Below are 16,342 nucleotides of genomic sequence, written 5' to 3'. Positions count from 1 at the left end.
TCCTAGCACACGCTGTGCCCAGGCCACCACAGCCTGGAGGAATGTGCTGGCATGCTTAAACCAACACATCCTTCTGTTTCCAGGGCACAGGCACTCCTCTCACACAGCTTCTCTTCAACCAAAGCTCTCAAACTACAGACCTCCACGTCACCATTACCCAGTACAACCCATCCCCATGCCCTGCACACTGGTACTGCTGGGGCTCCACCAGCACATGGTGCCACAGAAATCATTCACTGCCCAGGCCTGGTGCCATGAACAGACTAAAACAGAGCGTTCTCTCACTAACACTACCAGGACATACCCAAATGCACCTTTGCACAGACTTTGCACTTCTATTTCTTCTTATGCTCTCCCAATACTCTCACCGTCTTAATTCTTAGCATATGGTGAAAACCAAAGAGTTTTCAACTAACAATTCTGTATAGATTTGAAAGAGCTTTTCAAGCATGGGAATGGCTCACCAGAGACTACCAAACATGCAGAGTGGCCAGGGAACTGGGCTTGGGCAGCCCTGCATCACAAGTTCCCTCTGGGCATGGTCACACAAGCACTGACACTTCTCTGTGAGACGTGCTGCAGGAGGTGCTGCACTGCCACTACCAAGAGCTGAAAGCACAGATGAAGCACTGTCAGAACACACTGCAAGTCAGGTGTACTATCAGAAATTAAATGGGCACACTGGCATTTCAAGCAGATGTCAAACTAGATTCCCAGAACTTTACAGAGCCATTTTCCACGGTAACTATTTCTTTGTGAAGCCAGAAATTTGCTCAGTAAAGGAATTTTATGCACATTAGCAAAATAAAAGAAGCCTAAATTTACCTTTATAAATCATATTATGTATAAAATCTGTATCTTTGTTCCTAGACCTCACTACTCAATCCATTATAAAAACAAAACCATACAGCAATGCAAGTGCATTTATGCATCATGAGAAAAGTTGTGTCTACATGGAATAAAAGTAAACACACAGAAGAGAAACCACATCTTATGGAAGATTAACAGATTATCATCTTGGCTCTCAGCTCTTTGAAGTTCACAAATAACATAACAAAAGTAACGTAACTGAGTTTCTCTAACATAAATTATGAATTTATTTAGAGAAATACAGTTTTACTTAGTTTTGCCATTAAGAATGCTTTTCCTTTTTAACAGAACCTTAACAGCAGAGTCTCCCTTTGGAGGTTTTAGTCCTTTCAAGGGCTGCTATTAACAAGCAGAAAAGTGGCAGGTTACTGCAAACAATTCCTTTAAACACATAGGATGAAGAAAGCCTTGGGAGTTTTTCCTCCTGTAACCCATAGCTCATGAAACAGGTTGTTTCTCAGCTGGGAGCCCAGACTTGCTCTACTCAATTTGAGAGCTCATTTTGTGGACACAGATGCTGGAGGAAAGCTGTGATTTAGTGCTTTGAGCACACCAGACTTTGTTTCTCCCAGGGAAAGCCTCAAGTGCTTCCCTCCAGCAGAATGCCTGCGTGCTGAGCTCACTGAAGCACACACAATGCAAACAGCTAATATCAAGAACTCCATTCTTGCACACAGCCTCATCAGTCCTAGTGAAAAGCTGAAGTGAACAACAGCCACAGAACCACAGACTTGTGGCAACGGGATAGAACTGTTAAGAGCAGACTTCAATCCACTTACCAGAACTCTGGGACATTCCCCATCTTCCTTTTCTCAGCCAACTAACACCAAGGCTGAATTTGCCCTCTTGAGAGGGTGCAACCCCTTGCTGTTAATACTGGGATGTCCCCCAGTGCATCTCTCTTCTCTTCTGTCTGAACGTCTGGGTAATATTTGATGCACAGACAAATCATAGTGATGTATGTAAACAGAGACAAACATACACAATCATCACACTAGTAAATCCTGTTCAAATACTTGACAAAGCTGACGTGTACTTCACTTGAATATGGATATTTTAATGCTGGAAAGTCACAGGCAGTGACAGAGAGCAAAAAATGACCAAAGCGCCTTTAAGGCTTGTGGCTGTAAGACAAGCCTAGTGAAAGCAGGAAAATGCTGTGAGAACAGCCACTCAGCTCTGCTGGCAGCTGCTCTGGTGGCATTTGCCAGCTGCTGGCATATTTAGCTCCCTCATTTTAACCAAGCAGAAAGCCAATGCCTGTTCAACTTCAACCCCACTGCAATTACTTGCAATGCTTTCAGAGCACCACCTTTAATCAAGAATTGTATTCTTCCAAAACATTCACATTTTGTGCTGAAAAGTTTTATGGGTCTTACCAAGTCTTGCATAACTTTCTTTGTTCTTCAAGATGAGGCCTTTCTGAAGAATTGTGGACCCATATTTACAACTAATGGGAACCAAATTACAGAATATACAGTAAACATCCAAACTTACAACAGGGTCCTTGCTACGGAAAGAACTCTTTTTGAACACTAGAAACCTTGAATCCTTGCTTTGAGTCAAAACACAATGGCTGAAGGACTCCTCAATCCTCAGCAGCTGCTGTTATATACAGGTAACCTAATTAAACCTGCTCATCTCTGGAATATCATCCTGGCATGGACAGCCACAGACTGCAGAGTCTCACTGTAACACATCACCTTCTCAACAAATGATCCCAAAGCTGACTCATGGTATGGTAATCAGAGGGAAAAAAATCCCATGAAGGGATCAAAGGAGTAAATAAAATTAAGATGGATGAAAAAAAATCCATTTGCAATTTTTGCAGTATTTTGTAACCTCTTGGGAAAAGAAATTGTTTGGATGACAGAAAATTACACCCTCTGTTTTTCCTCTCTTAAGACACAATTCAACATGAACTCAACCTGGCATAAAACTCAACCCCAGCAAAGCCAGCAGGAAAGGTACACCTGAACTCTTTCCTAGACTGGTGGTCTCTGAAGCACATCCAGCTGCTCTGTGGAGCCATCTCTGTCTCTGAGCTACCTAATGAATCCACATCCAAAAATCTTCCCCGGTCTGTGCACGTCACATGGTTGTCTTGTGGCCTCATTTATCTCTGATCTAAATTCAAACATAATCAAATAGCTATTTGAAGAAAGCTACTTCAGAAGACAGCAGTAGATAATGAAGTGAGTGATAAGCTTATAATAAATGAGAACAGCAAGTAGACAAAGTAGTTCCAAATATCCAATAAAGAGAGAAAAGCCAACACAGTTCCAAAATGAGGATGGTGAGTCAAGGAACCTGTTTCAGCTCTGTGAAACACTTCTGTTACACTTTTCCTGCAAAATACTTCTGAAGCAGTTCATCCTGTCTCAGTAGAAGTGAAAGGACCAATCCCTTCCTTGAGCTAGCTGAGCCCTGGCCTGATGATGCATCTGCAGTGCCACAAACAGCCCAACAACAGCTGGGCACTCAGGGAGGGACACAGGGCAAAGCACTGCCCCAGCTGTGAGCAGAGTCTGGCGGTGCAAGGGAATGAAAACACAGGTGCAGGCTGCAGCCCAGCAGCAGGGAACTGAGCAGCACAGGAGAGACTTTTGGTGAAAGCAGCTCCAGAAAGGGAAGGGGCCAGGTGAGTGTGGTGCTACAGCCATGCTACTAGCAGCACTTACAGGCTGATCCTGCTGGGAAGCTCAGCATTACAGGGAGCTCCAGGGTGCTAATCCCCACTGAGGAAAGACTCTGGAGGGGGAAGTATTTTCTTAAAGGGAATGGACACCATCTAGCAAACCTGAGCCTCTGGGAATTAGGATGTGCAATTCACAAAGGAAGGACTGCAAATTCATTTAATTGTTGAGAAATTTTTTCAGTCATCTTCCATGTAACCTACAGCTCAGCACCACTGTCAGAGGATGGGGCCAGTAATGGGACCTGATTGTGTGAAGGCAGCAGAAGGCTGAGATGTAGAGCAGTGTGAGATCCCTGCCTGCGATCACACAATCCTTTCAGAAAGCACCCACTGACAACAGCAGCTAAAAACCCTGTTGAGAAATACAAAATTATATGTGGATTTCATTAGGGGCACCATGGAAATTATCGATCATGTATGATGAGTATTAATTCAATACAAGTGAATCAATAAATTGTTTGCAGATATCACAGCTTTGTTTTTTGATGATTGTTTTCTTGTAACCTTCACTTTGTAACTATTTAAATTTCCTATAGGATGAAGTCATTAACAAACCTCTCTGGATTATATTTTCTCCTATGGAACCAGAAAAAATATTTTAAAACATTCAAGTCCAAGCTGTCTTCCAACTTAACAAACATAAAATTTGTTTTTGTGACATGTAACATATGACAAGCTGAAAAATAGCAATAAAGGCATTTTGGAATATTTCAGGAGCAGTCTGAATGTCTCAATACCAATGGCTTCTTTCTGGAACAAAGCTGAAAGCTCAGAAAGGCAGATTATCCCAGTTTGGTAATTTGTTACATCATGACTAGAGCCTTTTCCAGTACATACATTCATAAACATTTTGGCAAAGAAATTCACCATTTGTTACATTCTCTGACTAATTCTATATGAAGTAACCTGGAATATATAAAGCCCCTTAATAAATTGTGAGAAGAGGTAACTCCATTCTCAAAACAGATCTTTTTGTACAAAACTCCCATGGATCTTTATTCTTGAAGAACAAATCTTCATCTTAATCCTGTACTTATACCCAGTGACACTGATAACAAACTGATCCAACTGATCAACACCCTGTCCAATGCCTGTAGATTCAGAGGTGATTATTTCTTCCTGCAGCTTTCCAATTATAATTTGTAAGGCAGTATCTTCCCTTCCATGTTTCCTTACCAATTCTAAGCAACTGACACACAATGCTAATCTAAATAACGGTTTTTTTTGTTTGCTAAGTAGAAGCAGCAACAATACATGTTCGCTTGTTTTTCCTTAAAATACACTGTGCTACATTATTTACTTTCAAACTACTGTAAAACTCTTCCTAATTCCAGTGACAACATAATACTTTGCAGTTCTGTATGTGGAGAAAGACTTTGGTTATACATACCTCTGAAAAGAAAACAGAGAGGATGACTAGGCTGATCCAGTGAATTACTCCTGCAAACTGGGAAGCACTTGAAACTGCAATTAACATAATACAATGAAGGGTCATTATAGCAGCAGAGTGTAACTTAGGTTTAGCATAATTAGTACTGCCACAAGCTACACATGGTAAAGCTTGCTTGCTTAGACCTTGCAATGGAAGTACCAGAGAGAGGATGGGATGCATTGGACATGGAACTCCAGCCCTCCCAGCTACTCACCCTCATTCACCACATTAGCAGCTCTGCACTGGAGCCTGAACAGATCCTGCTGCCAAGCAATGGCAGACACAGCTCAGGGCTCTGATGCTCTGCCACTGCCTCGTGCTCTCATCCCATGAGCTGTGTGACTAACTCCTGCGTATCTAAAAACCCAGATCTAGGACTCAGAAAGGAAACAGAATCCCCACATTATTCCTTGTGCTCAGTCTTTGACAATTCAGTTCAGAGGATCAGTATTTGTCTGGAACAGGTGCCTAAAAAGTAGGGCTCAAAATGGGCTTTGAAATCCATTCCATGCTGACAGAAAAACGCAGAAAGTTGGCAGGGTCTACTAACTGAACTGCTAGTGATTCCTACCCCCACATGCTCCCGAGTTTGGGCTAATTGGAATGAAGAGCAAACATTTGCTCCTTCCTGCAGGGAATTTGTGAGTCTACCATCTCCACAGCAGCCAGGGCAGAGCAGTCTGTGCAGTCCTGCAGTATCAAACAATGACTGTGTAAGGCAAGCAGTAGCTGTGTGCATAGAGTGCAGGGCTGTGGCAGACTTAACCACATCCCAGGAACATACAGGGCACACACTGAATAAAGAATTTAATTTTAAAATCAGAATTGAGTAACATGGGAAGGAGAGGAGAAGGATGTAGGAAGAAAATAAAACTGAGTATGCCCGGCCACTGGAACTCCCACTGCTGCAGCTCTTTTGGGGCTTGATGTGAGCTTTGCTGTGCAGCAGCAGAAGAACCTCTTAAAGACGAAACATGAAATGGACAGAACAGAAGCTAATGAGGCTTCCTAAGGCACTTTGTGTATCGGGCAGCCTGAGGAACGGGAAACCCTCCGGATGCACACAGGGCTGCCGCTGCCCCCCAGTGACACGGAGAGACAGAGCAGCCAGCAATTTGGGATGGAATTCATCCTGCCGAGCTCTCACTGTTCCCAGGGGATGCTGTTGCTGATCTCCTGGCAGACGCACACTGCAGGCTCTGTGTGTGTGAGAGCCAGGGCACAGCTCCCACTGCCCACCAGTGCAAGCTGAGCTCCAGCTGCTGCCTTCCACACGTGCACCTGCTGCAGCTCACTGCAGAACGAGAGCAGTGTTAACAGCATTTCCCCAAAACTGCTGAGGATGAGGAATGGATAGAGCATACGGTCTGTATTTCTGAGGCACTGGAACCTACCACGACTTTTCCTTTTTTTTTTTTTTTTTTTCCAAATGAAGCACAAGTGTGTTAATGCTCATCTATTTCTGCTTTTGCAGAACAATGTATCAAGATGTTATTTTGTTACTGCATGTGAGGAACTCTGAAGAGAGAATTTTAAAACCTGATTACAGAACAGAGACCTAAAACAAAAGACCTCCCATTGTATGTCCCTTGCTTTCTGGGGTCTCTAATCCTGGTATGAATATGCTTTGTGCTAAAATCCCCTAAAATGTCTCTGACCTTTTCATGTGTGTATCCTACAGTTTACAAATGTGGCGTCCACCTATGAAACCAACAGCCTTGTCTGTGGGAGAAGTGCATCATGCAACCAAAGACTACACTGAAAGCAGAAGAGAAAAACTACTCCAAAAATGTCACAGCTAAAGAAAACACCAGGTTTCTTTTGTTGTGGATTTTTTTTTCTTTTTCCTTAGTAGTTGGTTGGTTTGGTTTTCTTCTAATAAAGGGAGGTTTCCTAAGTAATTACAGTCTACAGCATGGATTAGCAATTGTTATTATGGACAGAAGTGGCAGTGATGTGCTGTAATGCTTTCCTATTCTTTATAAAGAATAAGGAACCCTTTAAAACTGCAATTATGTTTTTGATAAACATAGTTATGGGCTAATGACTTTTCAAAACCTCAATATAAGTGACACATATCCCCTACAAGGCACAAGTGGAAAACTTAAATCAGCCTCACCGAGACAGCCTTTATCTGAATTAAAAAAGGACAGAAGGTATTCAAACTTGGCCAAGGCAAAAAGGCTCATGGCAAGATTCATTAGTTAAAATGTAAATCAGTGACACAAGTGGAAAGGGTCCTAAGCAAATGCATTCAGCAGGGGCCACCTCTGAACAGTGAAGTCACCTGGCTGCACCCAACACCTGCAGGTCGTGCACAAGGTGTAAGCTGCAGAGCTTTCAGCAGCTTCATATGCACCAGACACACGGGGGAGCAATGATTCCTAAAGTAAAGCTTTCTTTAAAAGGGTCTTCAGAAAATAATGGTGAGAAAATAGCTGCTTCCAGAGGAGAGTAACCAAAACTGTTAAAACTCAGAGAAATCAACAGTCTTTAAAACCCTCTGTCTCTACAGGAAGTGCAAATTCTCTACACAAACAGAAAGACGTGACACCTCAATAAATACTGTTGGAAAGCTTCTTCCTCAATAAGGCCTTATACCCACAATTTGCATTCCTTACTTTTGTGGAAGTGGCAGACTTGTCCAAATCCTGGGCTTTCTCATCCAAAAATGGTGAGTGACCAGAGAGCAGAGAAAGTAGCAGCTGTAACAGAGCAGCCATGCCCTGGCAGGGTGTGCAGAATGGACACATGGGTGGAAATGGGGAGCATCACCATGCAATGACACACAGCAATTTATTCACCTTACAGAGTTTAACAAGTGTCTGCAATTATCAGTGAAGTCCCTTAAAGTCATCTTAACACAACTGCAATACCTGAATCTTTAGCCCACTACTGTCAATTGAGAAATCGCAATGTTCAACAGAATAAAAATTTTATTTGCTCATTTATTTTCATTTATTCAACAGAATAAAAATTTTGTTTGCTCAGTTTAAAGCTGCCACAGGAGACACCAGACACTCCTCTGTGCACTCTTGAATTTATGGGATTGGCTGAACTCCAGCTGCCATTTCAACACATCTGACAGTGCATGGACATACCAGAGGCTGCTCCTCAACATTTAGCTTAGGGGAAAATGTAGGTGGTGTCTGTGCTCATGTCAACTTTGTATCATAAAAGAAAAAAGAAAGAAAAAAAAGGGTGGAATGCAAGAAAAGAAGAGTGGGGGGGGAAAGATGAATTAAGAAGCAAACCAGCAGCATTAAAATTTCCATTGTGGAACCTGTGTAGAGTGAATTCAGATAAAGCAAAACTCCATTTAAGCCATTAACTGACTCACAGTGTGTTAGCAAAGTAGAATGAAAATCTGTCTCATTTCAGAGCATTACAAGCTAGAAGGCTATAATTTCAATCTCTATCCACTCAAGCAGAAGTAAATTAATAAGGTTAACACCAAGCACCCTATTTATTTTTGTATGTTCATTCCTTTTGTCTATCCCCATGTGATGGGTATCAAATTAACGGTGCACAGATTTTTTTCCTGTACGTATGTAATAAGTCTGTAAAGGACAGAGCTTTTCAAGTACTAATGACAACACACGTGAATCTTTGCATGTACCATCTTCTTGTATCCTTTGAAAATTTGTCCTGTACTGACTTTGTTATTTGACCTAGCTTTGATCAGAATGACTAAGAAGAGACTGACTTCACTATACCAGGGTTCCACAAGAACACATTTCTTACCTAGCCTAGTAATAATTTAAATGGTAGGGAAAAAACATCCCCAACATCCCTCCCCCTTCAGAAACCTCCCAGCAAGTTAAGCCTTTATTTCATCAAAATAAAATAAAATAAAATAAATTTAAAAGAAAAAAAAATCCTCCTACTCACACTGGAGAAGCTTTATATCTATTAGGAGTTCCAGAGTCAGAAGAATCACCACCAATACTACACAGGCTACCAGGAAACTGTTGAGACTTGCACTGAGCAAAAATACCTGCCACACAGCTGCTCGTCTCCCACAGCACGGTTTTAGCCAGTTAGATCTAAGGAAATAAAATTAAGGGGAAAACAAGAAAAGAAAAAAAGAAGTGAAAAAGGAAAAGAGCTGAAGAGCAGTGAGCTCAAAATTGTAAGTTCTGCTGAGACACTCAGCAATAATGCACAAAGCCTTTGCAAAGTTCACGTTCACTGGTTTCTTTACCATGAGAAATGTAAGAAAACCCTTCAGCCAGGGATCTCCCAGCTCTGGAGTGTACAGGAGTCCAAGTACCTTCAGTGCACTGAATCATGCAGCCCCAAACACCACACACACCTTTCTGCTTTCCTCTTGTCTCACAGGTCATGTGCTCTTATCTTGACACACATGCTGCATTCATTTATCAGTGAGTACCAAGGCACAGCAGGACTCTGCTAGTTAAAAGCTAATGACTTTTTAAAAATAATTTCTCTGCTTCTGAATTTTCTGGTCATGCACCTTTATCCCTGCTCTACTATGAGACAGATCTGACAAGGACTGCCAAATGTAGGCTGCAACAACCAGTCCATGACATGGAAAAGAACAGGAATCTGGAGAACACCAAAGCAGCAGCTAAGTGACTACACAGCTACACTTTATAGTAGCAAAGGTACACAGCTTGGCGAAGTGTCAAGCCTCTGGCCAAGGCTCTCTCCTTGGCTATTTGTCCAACTCTCATTAATCTGTTTGTGGATCAGCCCAAGAATTACCTTGCCAGAATCTGGGGGACAGCATGCACCAGGGACTGCTCCCAAACCTGCTTTGGATGAGGTCACCCTTCTTCAGAGGAAAAAAAAGGATTAGGCAGGATACAGGAACCTGTAAGGAGGCTGAGTTCTGAGAACCAGAACTTTGGAGGGAAGCTGATGAAGCAGTAAATGTTGCACTAGTGTTGTGCTAATGCAGATATACTTTTACAAGAGGGTTGCTAAAAATATTTTTTTTTCTTTTAGGAGTATTGGTAATAGGAATAACAGTAGCATGAACTCCAGAAGTATAAAGCCCATCCTGATACTGTTCATCTCCTAAATCCCCCCTCTCAGAATCACTTTGATGCAATATCACATAATTTCTCATCACAATGCTCTGCAAGGTTCCTGTACTGGCTCACCTCAGAAAGTTCGGATGAGATGGTTACCAGACATTTCAGATTTTCAAAGCACTGTAAATACACGTTAGGTAATGAAAAGCCAACATGATTTATTAACCAGGGTTTAAAAAGCTGCAAGTGCGGTGCAGTAAACCCCACTGTCCGACTAAAATATCACTCCACAGAAAGCAGTGGTGTACAAGAAGATATGGTGATGCTAATCAATTCCTAATAAACAGCTCTAGACTCACTAACTCACACTATAATCAAACACTTGGGAAAACATTACAAAATGTTCTCTGACATACTCACAAACGAGGGTGAAAGTGATGCCAAGCAGTGCTCAGAGACTGACACTTTTGAGCAGCTTCTCAGAATTAAGCATATCAACAGCACTTGTAGTCAGATTGCCTGATTGCCTGACTGCAAAAGACCTCCTCAATTGACTCTCAAAGCTTCAGAGAAGATTTGACAAGTGTTACTATCAGCAACTTGCCCTTAGGTTAAACAATGTTATGGCTCCAGCCTGAATACAGAATGCATGAGATTTCAAATCGGCTGTGTTAAAACATAAGGCAGAAAGAGGCATTTGGATAGGGCCTTTTTGCCAACTTGATCTTTTAATGGATTTTATTTTACATCATCTCAAAGCAGTAACTTGTTTTTAATGCAACTACTATTTTGGGCTTAGGGTTGGGGTTTTTTTAGATATTTCTAAAAAAAATGGGGGGGGATGGCTCTGTTTAAACAGAACAGGCTTCAGTTCTAGTCTCTGCTTACATTTATTTTCCCTTTTCCATTATACCAATATTTTAATATTGCAGGGCAGCTTTTCCTATGCACAGAATCATCAGTAGATGGCCCAAGTTCCTGCCTCTAAAAGCTCTGCATAGTCAAGACTTTCAAATAGACCAAATGTACCGGTAAGAATAAACCAGCTGTAATACTTGGCATACAACATATATAACCATGATAATTATTACCCAAGCTGTTAATTACGTATAGAGTCCTAAATAACATGGCATTATTCTGTCTGCTCAGTATCATTACTCAATAATACCAATTCTAAAAAGCTTCTGAATGAAACTACCAGTTTACAATAGAAAAATCAATCAGCTTAAGAGGTCAAGTGCAGCTCACGTGCACATTTCCACCTGTACCACACTCATAAAACATATACATTGAATTCAAAGACACAAAAGGATTTGAAATTGAAGCACTGGAGAAGCACCTTCAGCTCCATACCCTAACTTGTTGCACCAAGGTGAGTTTGTTACCAACTGGCCCGTGGATGGACAGAGATCAGCACCTGCATGCCCCTGTCTGCATGTTAGAAACCACCCTGAACCCTAACACACATCTCACCTCTGTAACCCTGCAACTTGTTTGAGCAGAGAAGTCTCTCTCTCTCTCTCTCTTCCCCCCTTCTGATGTGCAAAGGCTCACCCACTGAGGTGAGAAAACTGGTTTTGGAGAACAGCAAATACCTACAAGAAGTACTGTGGGTTTGAACTTACCTTCCCAATTCTGGCCATTTCACCTGAGACACCGCAAAGCTACACTTAAAATTTTAAGCTCAGATTAGAAATTTAGCTACACAAAATTTTCAAAAAACCCAACAAACTAAAATATAACTTACACAGGCCATAAACTTATGAAAAGATTTTGTACTAACCACAGGCAAGTAAAAGACCTTTTCCCTCACTTCAGACAAAAAACCCAGAACCAAATTAAAAAAAAAAAAAAAATCACCAAAACCCCACAAGCTAGTAAAAAGGTCCCCTATTCTCTTCAAAGAATAAGCACATATTCTATTGGTGTCCTGATTGTGTTTGCTTGAATTCACAGACAAGCGTGACTTTGGAAAACTTTCCTGCATGACTTCAAATAGTTCGTCAGGTATTTCAGCTACTTTATCTCTAAAACAGAAGTAACATTTATCTTTCCTGCAATGCCTGGATGAAGTAAATAAATGTACTAGCACAGGAAAGTTTTAATTGTTGGTGACACTGAGCTGTAAAGTTTTGTCCCAATACATTAAAATGTATTTAGTGGAATTTTACCGGGAGAAATTTTTTTAAAGATACTTTCACACATGGCTTTGTGCAAAACCAATCTGTCATCATCCTGTTACTCTTACTAATAAACAGCTTGGAAAAAAAAAAAAGAACAGAAGGCAAAACTGGGAAAGGTTGAACATATTTATCTGATAAGGAACCACTACAAACAGTTTTTTCAAGCTCTTAACAGCTGCCACTGTTTCTATTTTCTGGCTTTGTAAACAAATACCCAAAACCTGCATTATACCTTACCCTGTCTTTTTTCTCCCTTTCTTTTGGCTAAACAGCGAGTGTTTGCACCTCACAAGATGGTTCTGATCAGAAAACAGAAGGATGGATGGAATCCAAATTGCTATCTGAAGGAGCAGAAAGGCCATGCTCAGGAAGTGACAGGCTAAATAACAATACAAAACCTGGCTGAGCCAACACAGACAGCAGAGCCTCACAGCAGGCTGCAGGGAGCAGCTAACTCCAAGGAACACACAGAGTTCTGCACCTCTTTTCTGGACTTCTACAAGCTTGGTGTAACTACAGAACTTCAACTATTGACAACGCTCTCATCTTTTTTCCCCCTAAAACTTTCAAACCCCATGGTTCTTCTTGGAAAACTCCTGCAAAACTCTGCTGCTCAAACAGCAATAGAGATTCCCCTGTTTTTCTCCCCAGACTCACCCATGGCCAGTTAATACACACTCATTCTTGTGCCAGTATTATTCTACAGCTTGATCAAGTCTTTTCCCTAGCTGACATTTTGTCCATGATGCATTATAAACAGTAATGGCAGCCAGGTGTGTAATTCAATGAAAGCCCATGCTTTTTGTAGAACAGACCCTCAGTTTCTGTAACTATGCTGGCAGCCTCTTCTGCACATGAAGACAGACAACTGGAGCAGTAGATAAGATTTTAGAATAGGCTTAATTAATTACATGACTGCTTCCCAGCTCTATTCGAAGTACTTGAAGCTTTCGAGGATCATTTGTGCTTTCTTTAGAGGTGTATATCACGCCATTTGCTCACAGACCTCCTGTGATTACCAGGCCTTTTACTACTCTAACTAGAAAATTGCTTGTTAGGATTCTCCTTTTTATGCTAAAATCTTTAGTGCAATATAACATCAGTCTCAAAAGCTCCCTTCAAGAAACATGAGAACAGCCATACTAGAACACACTGAACAAAGACTTGGCATCTGTCTCCAACAGTGGCCATGAGCAGATGTCTCAAGATGACTAAGAACACAGCAAACATAAATCCTTCCCCTTAACATTCTCACAGCATCCAACTCTTTTCCATTTGGTCACTTCCTGAGACACATGTGTTTTCTCCGGTTGTACTTAGTAACCTCCCATTAATTTCTCTTCCACAGACTTGTTCAACCTCCCCTTATGGGGATAAGCTACTCTCAGCCACACAGCCTTCAGAATGTAGCTTCAGGCATCTACTCTCCTTTGTGCCAAGAGCAAACTCCTTTTGTTTCTTTGGAACTGGGCCTTAATCCATCAATGAACCTTAGAGACTGTATTTGGAGGGGGGTGTGTGGGTGTCAAACCTATTTTAACCTCTCTGTGTCACAGACTTGTAACATCAATCAAATTTCAGTCAACCTTCTCTTTTCCAGACTGTGGTCCCAGTTTACACAGCAATCTCCACTGGAAGATGTCTCACATCTTTGATCACTCTTTTGCTTTGATTCTTTTCCAGTTATTTTATATCTACCATATCCTTTCTGACAGGACCAGAACTGCGCTTGTGTTCAAGATGTGGGCAAAGCTTGGATACACAGAGATGCACAACAATGGCCTCCCTTTTACTCTCTGCTTTTTCCTAAGCAATCCTAAGATCTGATTTGCTTTTACACTGCTGCTTAGCATTTAGCTGATTTTTTTTTTTTTACAGACCTGTCCAGACAAACATTCCTCTTTTCCACATTTCTCCTTTGTCCTATGGCTTATCCATTTTTCAATTTTTGTCCCAAACCATATACTCCCCAATTTAGATAATTAATTCCAGTGCCAAGCCAGAAAAAACAGACTTATGTCATTTCCAGTCTCTAATAAAGAGCTTTGCAAACAGTGATCTGTGGGCTACAGATGCTACATTTGTATCCTCAAAAACTATCTGGGAAAAGAAACTTCTGTTGGAAAAATACAGACATATCTCCAAACCGAAAAACTCTTAAAATCGCTGAGCTAGAAAATGAATGGTCTTATTTACAGTACTGCCCTCTCCCCCAGTTGATAAAAGACATGGGAGGACACACTCCCAGCACTGAACTACTGGCATAAGCAGAGTAATAAGCTACTCTGGAAAATAACATTTACCAAGAGAAACACTTAAAAGGCTGTGTACAGAAACAGAAATTTCTAAATCACCAAACATCTATGCAACATAGCCCAAAATCTCCTATTTTTCTCTCCTGAAGAGCTCAGAGGTTCTGTTGAGCTGAATGCTCCTTTTCTGCTGCAGTGCAGGTCTGTGTCGCAGGACCACAGCACCGAGAGCAGCAGTGATGAAGTACTACACAAAGAACAGATCAGCACCACAGCCTCAATCACTGCATCCTCATGTTAGGATTTTGCAGCATCTTTCTGGATTCAGACTAGGACTGACCTCTAAAACTAAATTACAACTCACTTCTATAAATAGGAGCTTGCTAGCTACATGAAATAATTGTACCCTCCAAAGCCTTTGCACTTCATCTTGGGCTTGGACCTCATTTTTCACCACTATTCCAGACCCAAGACCTGCAGAGGTGCACAAAACTTTTCAGAAAATGGACTATTTTTCATTATGTCACCAGATAAAGACAAGAAAAGCAGAAAACTAGAGAAATGTGAGAACTTGATCTAGTCAAGTTCTTTTAGATAAAGCACCCTTAAGATCTGTACAAAGCACAAGTAAAATACCTCAAAAAATCTAAGTGATATCTGAAAGATGAATCTGAAAAGCAAAATAATGGCACCTACTTGGTACAGTCAGAGAAGATTGAAGGAACAGACATCTTTTTTCCCCAGGATGGGTGAATACATTCACCAGCGAAGTCTTGCAACCAGTTTAAAATAAGAGCTCACAACTCTTCTCTGTGTTAATTTCTGCATCTCTGTAAATCTCTGTTCACTTTTGGTTTCCTTCCTTTCTCTTTCTTTATGGTTTTCTTTTTTCTGATACTCCCACTGTTTAATGTACTTTCTAGCTGTGACCAAACAAATTTAAGGCTATAAACAGAAGATCATAAATTATTGAATTACAATAGCATGACTATTTACAGCTAATGTCAAATGAGTCCCATTAACTGTGTGAACTCATACACTTTACAGCTTTTGATGCAAAATACAGTATTTGAAAACACCTTCCTGTTTAAAATGTTTAACATTAAAACACAAGAGCTGCAACTTAAGACAAATACAACAAATAACTGAGAAGTTGGTGTACATCTCTCCCCCCTCGTTTCTCAAGCCCCATAAACACAGATCTTCATCGAGAGAGGCTCATTGTCTATCTGCATATTCACACAATAAAATATGCTCTGTAGTGCAACTATCTGTCAATTTTTTATAATTTATTGTGACTGATACCTGTTAACTGGAACTTACAGAAAATCTAGGAAGGAGAGCTTTTCCTTATCCACTTATTACTTTCTGCATGTTTGTTTTTCTGCTATTCTCTATTACTTTTATTGGACTTGACGCAAAAGAAAAAAAAAGCAGAAGAGAGAAACTATTTTTTTGAAAAACAGAATACTTGATCAGAAAAATAAAAAGAAACTAGGAGTGGCATTTAAAGTAATGTTAGAATTTAAAAATTAACTTGCCTTTCTGGGTGATTAGCCTCCTTAAAGAAAGGCTGGCATACCCTTCTCATGCAAACTGAGCTCAATTGAGCTCATGCAAAACTGAGGCAGCCACAGCCTCTCCAGGAAATTCAGGACGACGTTTTATGTTTTGTTTGAGAGTTTCAGGTAGAGCAGAAAGGTTTTTCTTGCCTGATTACCCTTTCACTACTTATAGGTGTACATCAGGGGCAGGCTTAATGTGCCTCTAATCTGCAGCCCTTTCTTTGTTACTCAGCACAGGGATCAGCATTGTCATCTAAATGTTTGACAAAACCGGCTCAAACTGTCCACAAAATTCCTTCAACAACACCAACAGACAGGAACTGACTGCCCTGAGGATTTGAT

At 40.9% G+C, this 16,342-nt stretch overlaps 1 protein-coding gene across 1 annotated transcript in view; it reads right to left on the bottom strand.

Moving 5' to 3' along the window:
- Positions 1-16,342, bottom strand: part of TMEM266 (transmembrane protein 266) — a 55,728-nt gene that overhangs the window by 34,117 nt on the left and 5,269 nt on the right. The window contains exons 3-4 of the mRNA XM_062501103.1: positions 8,892-9,046; positions 4,959-5,032 (exon numbers count right to left, since the gene is read on the bottom strand). Of these exons, the coding sequence (XP_062357087.1) occupies positions 4,959-5,032; positions 8,892-9,046 (229 nt within the window). The remainder of the gene's footprint in view (positions 1-4,958; positions 5,033-8,891; positions 9,047-16,342) is intronic.

Source organism: Cinclus cinclus, chromosome 13 (genome assembly GCF_963662255.1).
Source record: "Cinclus cinclus chromosome 13, bCinCin1.1, whole genome shotgun sequence".
NCBI lineage: Eukaryota > Metazoa > Chordata > Aves > Passeriformes > Cinclidae > Cinclus > Cinclus cinclus.
The sequence above is the reverse complement of the archived record's forward strand: the minus strand, read 5'-3'. Positions and strand labels throughout refer to the sequence as shown.